The following is a 13217-nucleotide window of genomic DNA, read 5'->3' as shown; positions in this document are numbered from 1 at the left end:
AATAAAGTGTATTTCAAACCATAAAAATGTGTTTTTCCTATATACCATACGAACTTATTGAACAGCCTGGCAGAAGGGGGTGCCAGAATAAGCGGGACAGAGAGTGTGTTTACTTTCCTCCGCTGCTGCTGCCGGCCATTGTGGAAAGCATTGTGTGCCGCACCCGTGGAAAGCGACAGAATACGCGATACGAATTGTCTGGCTCTGGGAAGGAAAAAGCTTTCCACCAGAGAGCACCGCCGGTCGGCTAGACTGGTCACAGACATCGGAAGCCCGGCTAGGAAGAAAAAGGATTCAACAAAGGACTCGGCGCGCCGCGATGGAGGAGGAAAATTAAAAACCATTCATGCCGGGCCGGCCGGGGCGAAAAACGGAAACCCGCAACGCAACCGGAGGCCATCGACTCACGTTCCGAAGGCTGGCTCTCTCTCTGTAGATCTTCCAAAAAACATCAATAAATCTTCCAAAAAACAAGGCTCGGCTATAGAATCGGTGATGTTGGTGAAAGAAGAATCGATGTTGGCGAAAATCGGACAGCTGAACAGTGATGGGCTGGCCATCGCCAGCTGAGTTAACATAAAGTTAATTTTTAGTTCACACGAGCGCGCTCGAAGTGAGACGGAAAACGGCTCGCTCGTGAGTAGTGAGCAGTGGAAAATGACTAACGGTGGATACGCTCATAGCCCAAAAAACCGCTGCCGAAAGGGTGCTATTTTCCAGTGTTTGCTTTCCTTTCGACAGCATATACGAGGTCTGTTCAAAAAGCATCGCACACACAAGTATTACAGTTTTCTTCGATTGCAGGGGCGTGGTGCATCATAAGTTCTTGCCTCATGGTAGAACGGTCAATAAGGAATATTGACAGTTGCGAGCTGCGCTGTACTGCCGTAAATGTATAATATCTAATGGAGATTACTTCGGAGGGGACACAATAGATATTCCTGAGTAAATAAAGAATTTTTGAAAAAAAAAACAAAAATTGCTGATATTTTTAGAACATACCACGTATGTGCCTTATTGCCCGGGTACCGCTGTATGTGAGCAGATCTTTCGTCAGAGCGCGGAACAGTGACCCGGCAGCATAAAAACGGCATTGTAGAACCCGAACTCGAAGCACGTTCCGCGTGCTCACTACCACCAGCGGGGTTTCTATTCCACTATCAGATCGAAAGATCCCAGCACAACCCGCAGCTCGCGGTACTGCCCCACAACATAATCATACCCGCAACACGGCCGGGTCGCATGACACCATTATAAAATGCAACATATTCTATCGGGCACCAGTTTCGATTGCAATTGTTGTCGGCACGGCGTTGGCTCAGCATAATCCCCTCCGGCGGGCCTCGCCGACAACGCACGGCTGAATTATGCTGGCAAATTGTTATGCTGCTCAATGGTGTGTGTCGCGTTGGAAAAGTGAAATGGCACCCGATGGCCACGGCGATGCCATGCCATCATCATCGAGAGCATCATCGAAGCTGGGGGTGCGATCGCTCGCAGCAAGTGATTTGCTAACTACCGGACTCATAATTGCCCGCTCGTTAGTGTCGAACTAATTCCCCGATGCCACTAATGCGCCGTGAATTGTACGCTTAACGTCGCGCGCGTTGCGTTGAAATCAAACCCTGCGTGAGACGCGGACCATTAGGATGGGAAATTTTCCATTCGTTCATCACCGCCGGGGTGGCGCAGCATAAATTCATCCCATCATGTTGTCCGCCCGGGGGGGCTTTGTGGTGGCATTTAGTGCAACGTACTTACGATTATATGCGCCGCGTGTGTTTGTTCGTGACAAGCGTTTCGGACCGTGTAAAGATGCGCAAATAAACATAAGATCGCAAATACTCACCTGAAAAGAGAGAAAGAAAGAGAGAAAGAAAGAGAGAGAGAGAGAGAGAGAGAGTTGAATAAAAATCGTTAGATTACGTTTCCACCTTTAATTAGGTGCTATGTAGACGGATTTCTAGGGTTCCGTTTTCGTATCAACCGCAGAAACGGCGCAAACTTTCTATCTCACCAAGACCCCGGGAGCGGGAGCGCCCCGGGCGGTGAGATCTCGATCGCACGCAACCGTAACACGATCATGCGACCGCAGGGATCGTTAATGGAGTTAATTTATTATCGAAAGCTTACCCACCAAAGCTTCGCACGCGTAATGGCGGCGGCGGCCTGTGGCCGGGGCGGGACGGGAGCCCGCGTGATGGGGTTGTTAATTTGAAACCCAAACCCATCGCCGATCCGCGGTCGATCGGCGTTGATGGCGTTGCTGACGGAGTGCTGCTAACGATGTCAACGGAATCAACATATTCGGATCATTGAGGGGGACAAAATTAACCGTTTAAAGATCGGTCTCCGATAGAGCGGCCGTTGGGATCGATTTTTGATTCGAATCCAACGGCCAACAGGTTTCAAGGGTACGTTCGGAAGGCGCCCCTACTTATTGTGGGAGACGGACGCGATGGAGTCGAAGTTTGCACAGTCGGAGTTTGCTGACCAAAAGTCGATCAATCACCGACCACGGTCGGTGACAGCCAGATCGTCACGCGCGAGGTGGCAATGGCAATTAAATTCGCCGCTCGCGCTGGTGACGGGTGTTGTTTTGAGTGAAGACCTTCGCCCAAGGATGCTGTTGATGGAGATCTAACAGTCTAGCCGCCAGGTCGAGGTCGATACGGGCCGGGTATCGGTTCCCGGACCCGGGCTGTATGATATGTAATGCCACCGGGTTTTTTGTTTTCCATCCTGCCATCAGAAAAACCTGTTTGCCGATTGGCGAAAGATCGCAGCGACGCGTGAAGAAGCAAATATGAGACACTTCGGTCACTAATTGAACAATTTACTGGGACATGGTATGGAGTAGAAATTGCCCGTTGTGTAGTGAACCTTGTGTCTGCGAAAAAAAAAAACGCTGGCTGTTGGAAGAGAAAGCACCTTGTCCGCGCTTTGGCCGGCGGTCAAGGATTCATCAGCAATTGCACCACGTGCGTTAGCGTTGCCACGATACGATACGCTCCATATTTGGAGGGCTTCATCAACGCAGCACCACCGGGCTCCAGAGCTTTTCGGGGACCGAGAGGCCTCCCCAAAAAAGGAACCCGTAAACTGCAGTAAAACCATTCGCAAGCACGTGCGGGGCCGCAGCTTCGCGAAAGTTCAGCGATTGCAACGCCGCGCACCGTGTACCATCGGTTCATAAAACCCTCCCCCGGATTGGAGCAGGTTGTGGTTAAACGTATTATTTACCGGGGCCGTTTTGTAAGCAGAATTTAATCCTACGAAGCGACGGACCCGGCTCCGGTGGGGCCCGCTAATGAAGTGGGGATTTGATGGTTTCGAGCGGGGGCCAGCGAATCCCTAGCGTGTCGAACAAGGCAGATCGAACTAAATGGATCGTTGTCGGGTTTGTATTACAGCTTCTTATCGATCCGTGGCCGAACGCAAAATTGTTTTAAATACGGTACTGTTGGAGGTGGCCATGTTTCGACGGACTTTAAGTCCTTGTTCCCACATTTTAGCTTCGAAATATTGGATTTTTTATACGTGCAAATCATTCTTTGGGCCGATGTTGAGGTACTCTGCGTCCTTTTGCGTCCAAACGGTTCAGTAGTTTACGAGCAATTCTAGACAAACGCCGAAAGGCGAGCCCTTCGAGGATAGATAGATGAAGCCATAGCGGCGTTGGGCTACGGAGCAGCCGAGAGGGGTCACGCTGCACAACACACTGTTTGCAAATAAGTCTCCCATTTCTCCTGTATCCATTGCCAGCGTCAAATCGGATCGTCCGAGTCCGGCGCTAAAGCGTGACTCGCGAACGGCGAACAAATAGGCGGCCCTCGGGAGGCAACCGGTGCGGCGCGGAGGTTGAATAGGTTGGATTAAATGCAAATTGACTCGCGAGCGTTGTCTGTGGCGCGATTGTTTATTTCGCCCGCTTTCTTTCCGTTCCGCAGCACAGGGCCACCAGGGCCACCAGGACCTGGAATGGAATTAGTGTGAAAATTGGGAAGCTGTTCCGGAGCCCGCACGACGAACTACGGAGCCCGAAGCGGTCGACGGCCGGATGATCGATAACCGACTTCGCACCTTATCCGAATCCCCGGCCAGCCCGGCGGCCCCGGATATCATTATGCTGGTGTACGCATAATGGTAGAACTGTGCGCCGCGAGTCAAAGTCGTGACCGAGGGCTTTCCATTTCACTGACCACGCCGCCGCCGCCGCCGCCCGACCGCAGTCCGGCGTGTCGCTTGACATTTCGCTCCACTCCAATCCACTCCCGGGTGATGTTGCACCGCGGACGTGGCAAATTTTCCGCGAGTTTGTCATGAAATATGCATTCCGCGTTTTCTTCGGCGCACTCCACGGAAAGTCGTGCCATGCCCTGTGGCGCGGGCGGGGGGCCCCGGGTGTGGAGGCCCGGGTTCAAGAGCAAGTCTTGTAAAAGTCACGGTTCGGTACAGGACGCGGCAACCACGCGACAAAGTCACACCCGCGTGGCGTGGCACGTTTCGCGAAAAGGGTTCTTGGGGACCTCGAGACCATCGCCACCGCCAAGACCGGAGCGCGGAAGAGAGCCGCGCGAAGATGACATCGTACGAAAATTGTCTACATTTCGTCGGCACACCGCCGCCAAACGGATGGTGGGGGTCCCAGGCAGGGAGGGCGCGTGACATGTCTCGGGTGGCGGGTATATCGTAATCTCGCACAACATTGACTAGCCGTGTTTCACACTTGGTGCCACACGGCCCCGGCTCGGGACATGTTGTTGAATTTTCCACGCCGTTAGACGCCGAACATGCGGCCAACAACAAGGAACAGAGCGCTTCAGCTTCATCCCGCTTCTTGGTTCTCAGGTCTATTTGTGTCGCACAGCACCGCGGGACGGGACTCTGATTACGGCGGGGGCACCCAGCGCACGCGGACGAGTAAAAGAACGATTAGCCACGGCTAAAAGGGCACCCGGGCCGAGCGAAGATAAGCCGTGAGACTCACCTGACCATGGCCCGCCCCGGGGGTGACCTCTAAGTTCCGCTATCCTGCGGATCGCGGTCGCGCTGAATAATTAATGCGAACTATGCAAGGCCCCAGAGCCAGGCAGCCGGTCGGCCAGCGTCCGATGGTCACGAGAGCGATTCCGGTGCCACGAGTCATTAGGAAACCATTATCGACCCGACGTCCACAGTTCGCAGCGATCGCATATTCGCATCGGCGACCAAGATCGTAGAAGATTGATCGTCCGCCCCGGGGAGAGCTAATCATTGTTTCATTAACCTGCAGGGTCACCGCGGACCAGGGACTGTTTGTCTAGCGCGGCTTTCTTCTCCCAGTTCGGAGCTCGAGTACCCCGAGTACCAGAGAGCTCTCTGAGGCCTGGGGCTGAGGAGCGAATGACTTCATCGGAAAGGAAACCCTACACCGACCACATCACACAAAGATCACTCGTGCCTCCCGATCTGTGGGGCGTGGGTATTTGTAGAAATGAATTTCATAAACCGCCCCTCGATGTCAAACAGGGTAGAGGTCCCGGGCGCGCGCATGGCATTTGTCATGCCAATGTGTGCCAAAATTAGCATTTCATAGGTGCCGTGTGCTCTGTGTGGTCTCTCTCCCGACGGGCGGCCAATTCCTTTCTCCCGTTGCGGTTCCAACATTCCAACTTCTGGTCCCTGGCACCTGGACTCTGGGCGGGGACTTCTTGAACGCTGTGTTGGAGTTGGCTTTCGGCTCAGCATAATCAAAGCGGATCTCCGTCGCGACATTGCGACCCGTATGTCTTCATAAGAAGCGACGCCCGGAGGGGGCCTATCATGTTACGTGAGCTCGAGCGGCAGGTGCATCCCGCTGGGTCCCACTGGGGTTCCGGGCCAGAAAGTGTCCGTGGCATGCACCGCGGGAGTTGTAATCTACGCCACCTTGGAACTTCCTCTGGCGGACCGAAATGAATTTGTTTCGGTCGATGTGGCTGCGGATGAGCAATCCCGAGGATTGCCGGGTCCCTCGGATCCCAATCGGGCCGACTGGCGGTAATGAGATTTCAATCGACCCACCGTCGGAACGAACCGAGCGCCCTTCGTCGGTGCCTATTAGGTGCCGATTAATTTGACGCTAGGGCGTTGATTAATTTCCACAGGAAGCGAATCCGAGTTAGTGATAGAAGAACTTGGGCGTCAAGCCGGTGCCGAGACGAATTGTGGAATTTTACGGGCCAAGACGACGACCAATTTGGTGTCGGTGGCGCAGAAGATTGCAAAACTATTTATGAACACGGTTCCAGACACACACAGACACATTTAATAAGATTAAAGAGCATCGAATCACGCGCTCGAGATGTCACTTCGGATCTACTTCGCCTTGGTTAGCTTTCAATAATCATACTTTTAATGGCACAGCCCGCTCCATAACTTCAGCGTATCGCCAGTAAGTGACGCTCCGTGGACGTAGCAATCTGGGTCAGCTTCCCGGCAGCTTGCGTTTCCCGAAGGAATTGCACCCCGGGAATGCCGAGGGCTGCTGGGGGCGATTTCTAATGCACATTTTCCACTCAACTCGCTCGCTCGGAAAAGCGATCAACAGTGACAGATGGGAAGCGCGGCTCATGCTATCGGGCGCGCAATGTGGAATCTAAAGCCCCGTCCGATTGCGCCGCGAACGAGATAGGAGCATAAAAATCTGAAAAAGCAATCACGGCGCGGCGTGCTGGGTACGACGCAGTTTTAGCGGCCATTGCGCGCGGCATCGAGAGGCTAATAAACGGTAATGATGCACCGATAAAATGCATTCGCCCTACATTTTTAATAATCAATAAAGTTGCTATTTGCTTTGGAAACTCCAGAATGAAATTTTACAGAATATACGAGCTTCAATCGTGAAATTTTCTTACCACACTGTGCAAATGCAATGAGTTATGAACCAACACTACACTTTAGACGTAACATTGTCGCATTATTTTCGTATGTTAATCGTCAAACAATTTTCATTCGAAGGAATTGGCGCACCTGTTGGCGTCTGTGTGAGACCCCGGCAAGGAAACCCTATTTCTTTAGTTGTGTTGAATAATTCAATAGCGAAGAAATTAATTGCATGTAGAAGCGAAATGGCCCCAAACTGCGGCAACGATGGGCCATATGCCATAGGCACCTGCATTGGCATGTGCACGCCCGTTTATGGCGTCCCCGGCCGGGGACGAAAGTGCAAGGTCAATGTGATGGGTTTTTACAACCGCCGTGACCGATTACGGTACAATCGCCGATTGCAGTCGAAACGATACCCGCAACCGCCGAAGGACCGAAAGCACCGGATGATGGAAGAAGCGGGCACAGAAATGGCGAAATTGATGGGAATCGAAGGGAACGAAACGAAGGTAAAAATGTGGAATCGAACATATTTCGGGATCGCGAGCGAACGTGGACCGCCCAACCGCCCGAAACTGGGTACCTCCGTCAACGGGGTTGACGATTTATGTGACATTCCTGTTGCGTGTGCGCGCCCGCGAGACCGCGAGTTCACTCGGTCTCCGGGTTGATAGCCATTAATTTCGGTTTTGTCTTCGGGGCGTTGATATTTTTTGCAGACCCGGACCCGGAATAAACCGGTCCGACGGCGTGTCACACCGGGAATGATGGTTCACGCCACGCCGGCCAGAATTTGGCGTGCAATAAAATTGTGCAACCGATCGGGGGCCGTGCCGTGAACGTCGCGCTTCACACGCGGCGATGCAATTTGAGCTTTCAAGAAGGACACTTTAAAAAGGACATTTGTTGGCCATTAAAATCAGGCGCGTCCCGGCCGTGGTTTTAATCATCCCGTAATGGACGCGCAGCCAGCACTAAAAGTGTCAAAAGTTGGTGAAATATTGTCGATCTTCACAGCGTGCGCGCCGCCAAGAGGTGGTTCGTGTCCCGGGACCCTTCCTAAAATGAAGATGTTGTTAATTTCGACATAATTTAAGTGCAATTTAATTTCCCAATCAACAGTGCGGCCACAGCCACCGTCTGATGGTCCGCTCAGGGCCCGTTGTCCAGCCCGGCGCAGTGGAACCTACCTTTCGGTTCCCCGAAATGAGCACACGTTTGTGGGGGAACGTTTTTATGACCACCACCGATTGTCCGCCTCGTGATTGCTGCTGCTGCTTCAACAGGACCTCTCTTGGCCACTTTTCGATTTCCCGTCGTTAAGATGGCCGTGGCCCTATCTTGTTCGTACCGTCATTTGCGCCCATTCTTTTGGGGCTCCCCCGTTTTAATCGAAGCGCGGCCCTTATTGCTTCTGCCGCTCTGTGGCGCACCGCAACAATGCGGCCCGGATGCTGATGCTGCCCTTGGGCCACGTGTGGGATTTTTTAAAGTCACGGAAATTAAAAATTCCTCCAACCAACCGATGTCGGCGTCCAGTGCTGAGGGGACATGTTGCGTGCGCAACGGGAAGAGACATGCATTTCGGTCTGCGGTCACCACCGCAGCTCCACGGAGGATCCTTGTGTGTGTGCCGTGGAGTGGTTCTTGGCTGCGGTTACCCAACGGAACCATCTTTCATTTCCGCCATCCCGTGGCCACACGGGCGTGTTGCAGCGCGCCAAACCAGTCCCGTTTATCGCAAGGCCGGGAGATGGCCCGATAACGGTGTGGTCGATTGTTCATACATTTTTCAACAGGTAGGACCCCCCGCCCCGGCCCGGGGGGATGGGCCCCGGGTGCGAGAAATGGCTACCATTCACGGAAAAGTAGCGAAAAGGAAAAACAGGTTTCCTGCGGCCGGTTTGCCGGAGAGGTCACTCGCCGTCGCGCGCGGATCAGCGCAAATAGGTCGAACTGTATCGTCCCGATGGGCGAAGGTGCATCGCACGGCGCATAAGTGCACGGTGCGGAATTGGCGGAGAAGGGGACCATCGATCCACCGGTCGCCGGTCGAAGCTAATGGCGAAGCCAATCAATCAATCGGCGAACGAAGGGGCGCTGGTCGATGTTGCATATTTTACCCGCGCAACCGAAGCAACTTCAAAGGCGTGCGCGATGGTGCGGATTTAATGGTTCAATGGAAAATTAGCCACCAGCGAAACGAGCTCGAAGGAGACGCCGCCACTTCGGAAAGCCTGCGCCGTGCGTCCCTCGGTCAGCCGGGTCATTTGTAGCAATCCACAACAAATAATTCAACCTGCTTCACTGTTCGGCGCAAGAAGTTGAACATGGAACGGAAAAATCTGCTTGGCCACACAATTTCCCGGGGTGAACCCGACCCCACCGACGGCTACGAAGGAACGGCGAGCATAAAATCGATATTTTAAAAGAAGTCCATGAAACATGAAAAGCGCCGGTGCCATTGCCGTTTTTTTCGGTTTGCTTTCTTTCTTCCGTGGAAAACTCGGTGAAAAGCCCGCAATTCTTTGCCATAAATCTTCGTTTCGCTGGCGCCAGGTCCGGTGGTCCGGGAAAACAGTGTTTTCCCGACTTTACTTTCCGATGGCGAAAAGTGCGATGCGAACAGCGAAAAGCAAAATTAAAATTTATGTCCACCCAAAATACGCCCTGACCTGTGAACCGGTGACCATTGTTTGGCTGTGCAAATTGTGTGGCTGTGGCTGAAGCCGGGAGAAACAAATCGAGGACGACGAGGACGAACCGTTCTGCCGGAAACAGAGCGCAAGGCGGATAATTATAAAATCTGTCACTTTCTGGTGCAGCACCATTAGAGTTTACTTTCCGGTGCCGGTAAAAAGGAATCGCCTTAGAGAAGCCGTCCCTCCTTTAAACTGACACTAAAGTGACACGGCGAAATTGGCGGGAGTTGGTAGAATTCGGATTGCCGGAAACTTGCCTCGCCATCGGCGTGCCGCAATCCGGAGTGGTCTCATTAAAACTCAATGTTCTTTCAGCAAAGCAGCTCGAAAGTTTGGGGAAGTAGGTCACTAACATACTCGCGCAACGTTGAAAGTTCTGTATGTTTTTGCGGTACTCACGTTAGTTGACAGCTGGCTGGAGAGACTCATGACCTGGTCCCGGGCGTCGGTTAGTTCGCGTTTCAGCCTCCGCACCTCGGTGGCCTGCCGTTCCTCCGTTGATCCGTAAAGGGACGATCCGCCGGACAGTAGCGATGCCTGACTTCCGTGCACTGTTGAAAGAGAACCGCGCGGCCGTTATTAGTTTCAAATCGCGAGGACTTTGCTTTCGTGAATTTCCCAACCCCATACCTTCGTCGTTCTTCTTCGGATAGGTCAACCGAGTGACGGCGGCACTGGTGTGCGTTGGCGATAGCAATCCAGCGAAACCGCGGGTCGGCGGTGTCGGTGAGGTCGGCTGACTCCACGGCACGGACATCCCGTTGCCGGAGTGGACCAGCGTGCCGACCGGAAGACAGTAGTACGGTTCGATCTCCACGTCCGGGCCGCGGCTCAGCATCGAGGGATACATTTTCTCCGACTTGGTCGATCTGGCGATGGTGGCAGAAAGCAGAAAGCGGTCTTCATGTCTATCTAGGGACCGGGCATGCAAACGAGATGATACGCTACTCTACTACGGCCAAGGATGATGGAGCCGTACGGAAGATGACGGTGGTGATGTAAGGGTCTGCTTAATGGTCAGAGGAATGAATAGAATAGGACAGATAGGCAGACAGAGCGCGATGGGAACGGCTGCGAGGTGGCGTCATGCATGTAGAATGTATGTAGAGACATGCAAACATGCGACACACGGTGAGATTGCGCGAATCCTAACCGAACCCAGCAAGCCCCGGCGTGGAGTTAGTAAACTACGCCGACGGCATGCGAATAAATATTTAAATCTCAAACAGTTATTCAGATTTTGAACTCCTGCACTCCTCTCGCTCCGGAGGCAGTGCCGGATTTGGCTCACACTGATCCGCCGGAGGCCGGAGGAGTGCACGCAGGCCCTAATGTCCATAAATGGTCAGAACGCTGGCGGGCCGGCAGATATGTTGGTGGGATTTTCTGTCATAGTGGCCTTTTCGGACGTCGGGACTACCGGCACGGCCAGCTACGGGCCACCACCGGTCGCGGTGTGGGCTTCTGTCAACTGGTCTGCCTGACAAACATCGGACTCGGGCGCATTTATGATGTGGCGTACGGCAACTGGTGATCGGCAACCATCGCGGGGCCACCGTGGGGCCACCGCGGGAAGTACTTATGCTTATGCGCCGTCGCATGATACGTAAATAAGCGCTTCAAATGGGCGAATAAATATTAAAGTGACGCGACATTACGTGTGACGTTTGCCGGTTTGCCGGCAAGCGGTCAATATATGCAAACGAAAAACGCGACAAACACACAGACGATTCCCGTGGTGGTGGACGCGTTTTTTTAGGCCCCCGGGTTTGACGCAACGATCGGGCACGATTATCGAGAAGGGCGGTCCTTCGTTTGCGAAGGACCGTGGCGTGTTTGTGGCCGTTTTGTCTGTTTGCTATCGCTTTTAATGAAACCCTATTAAAGGGTGCAAGCCAACCACTTTTCCGCCGTAACATTGAAATACTTCAAACGTCAGCGGGAAGGTTACCTCGTCAGCTTCCCAGGTCCTAAAAGTAGCTTCAGGCGAAATTCCACTCCACTCGATGGTCAGCTACTTAATCAGAGTTTTATGACACAATGAACATTTTATCGCCACGACACGCTTTTATGGGGAGGTCACATTGCTGTGGCTGGAAAACTCGCTCGGCACCCTGCTTTTCCGGAGGAGCCGAGGAACAAGAGCAAATTCCTTTTCCTAGGATTGAGACGCACACTTATCTCATGATTGTGGACCCGCCTTGTGGAGCAAGCAAATAGCCATCCCCGTGCGGAGCTCTCGTACGGGCCCTCGGACCGGTGGAAAATCGAATCCGGAAGGAAAAGCGTCAAGTAAACGGCTTAAAACAAGAAAATTAAGTGGAACGGAAAATAATATTATCAAACTGACAGCAACCCTGGATAGGACCTTCGCCAGAGCAGCCACACCAAGTGAGGGATAACAATTTTAATCTCCTCCTTTGTTGGCGCAACCGACGACGTAAGGGCCGATGTCGATGCGTCTTTCCACTCCAATCACTCCAGCTCCAGTACGGCTGTAAAGTGCAATGAAACCGAAGGGAATTCAATTAAAAACTTTTCAATCCTATCGTCCAGCGCAGATGTGGGCGCTCCCTAGCCACCAGGTTGGTACAGCATTTTTAAGAAATTGTCCAGGAACTTAGTCATAGACTGACTGAAAAATCCGGCACGGCACTGTGGCTGATAAGCACAGTTTATGGCACAAACATTGGGCTCATCTCAGGTATCGAGCGAACATCGATTGAAGCTGTGGGCGATATTGCGTTATACGTTGCGACACGTACCACGGCCGGTAATTATCCTAGAGAGGTGCCTGGTGGCGTCTCGCACATAACTTACGCCCGATCGATAGCGCACGGCAGCTAGAGACCATTAAGCTAAAGATAGCTAAGGGGTCTGCGTGCCAAATCGGCTGCAATAGAGCCACCGAGACTGTTGGGTTGCGAAGATGCTCCGTCGTCACCGTAGATGAGCAGGAATTCCGAACATTCCGAGGAAGGTGCTTTTGGGAGGTGTTATGAAAGGTTTTTATGAACATAACATAACGTGCCTCGCCACTCTTTGGGTAGATGAACTTTGGAGTATGCCACTCTTTACATCGTACTCCGACATTCTAAATTCAATCGAACAGTGGCGTCTTTATTATTATTCCAGCTTCTTCTCGCTTATGGAGAATGTCGTTTATGGAGCGTGCCTGATGTGATGACTGCTGGTCAATCTTGGTCTTTAGGTGCGAACGTAAAACGGCGAAAGTTGATTGCCCAACCCAACCAAGCGCAGGACACCAAACAGGGGGCCAAGAAGTCGCTCTACTATCAACACACATGCGTCATATTTTAGGAACATTAGACATAAGGCACGGGAAAGCGAACGTGAAGGAGTGGGTTGCGGGAAGCAATAAATTTTGTGGGGGTCACGTCAGGCATGCTACGAATTTTCCTGCGCATATCGATTTCTCGCATGGGGCGCGCGCTTCGAATGCGAAATGGGTGCACGGGTTGATGGGTTTTCGTTAGGTTAACTATAACTATATCTACCTGGGGTAGGTCCTCTCTTTCAGATAGCTATCCGGCGCGGTGCGAAAGAACGAGAAAATGTAAAGGACAGTGTGAGAGCGTCACGTCGACACGTCGGAACTCTCTCTCTCTGTCCGTCCGAGGTGCCAGGTTCCAGGATACAGAACGT

General features: G+C 52.7%; 1 protein-coding gene across 1 annotated transcript in view; it reads right to left on the bottom strand.

Moving 5' to 3' along the window:
- The window catches only part of LOC128274556 (protein sickie), a 161374-nt gene that overhangs the window by 47912 nt on the left and 100245 nt on the right, over nucleotides 1–13217 (bottom strand). Inside the window, exons 12-14 of the mRNA XM_053012787.1 lie at nucleotides 13070–13096; nucleotides 10182–10420; nucleotides 9951–10102 (exon numbers count right to left, since the gene is read on the bottom strand). Of these exons, the coding sequence (XP_052868747.1) occupies nucleotides 9951–10102; nucleotides 10182–10420; nucleotides 13070–13096 (418 nt within the window). The remainder of the gene's footprint in view (nucleotides 1–9950; nucleotides 10103–10181; nucleotides 10421–13069; nucleotides 13097–13217) is intronic.

Source organism: Anopheles cruzii, chromosome 3 (genome assembly GCF_943734635.1).
Source record: "Anopheles cruzii chromosome 3, idAnoCruzAS_RS32_06, whole genome shotgun sequence".
Lineage (NCBI taxonomy): Eukaryota > Metazoa > Arthropoda > Insecta > Diptera > Culicidae > Anopheles > Anopheles cruzii.
The sequence above is the reverse complement of the archived record's forward strand: the minus strand, read 5'-3'. Positions and strand labels throughout refer to the sequence as shown.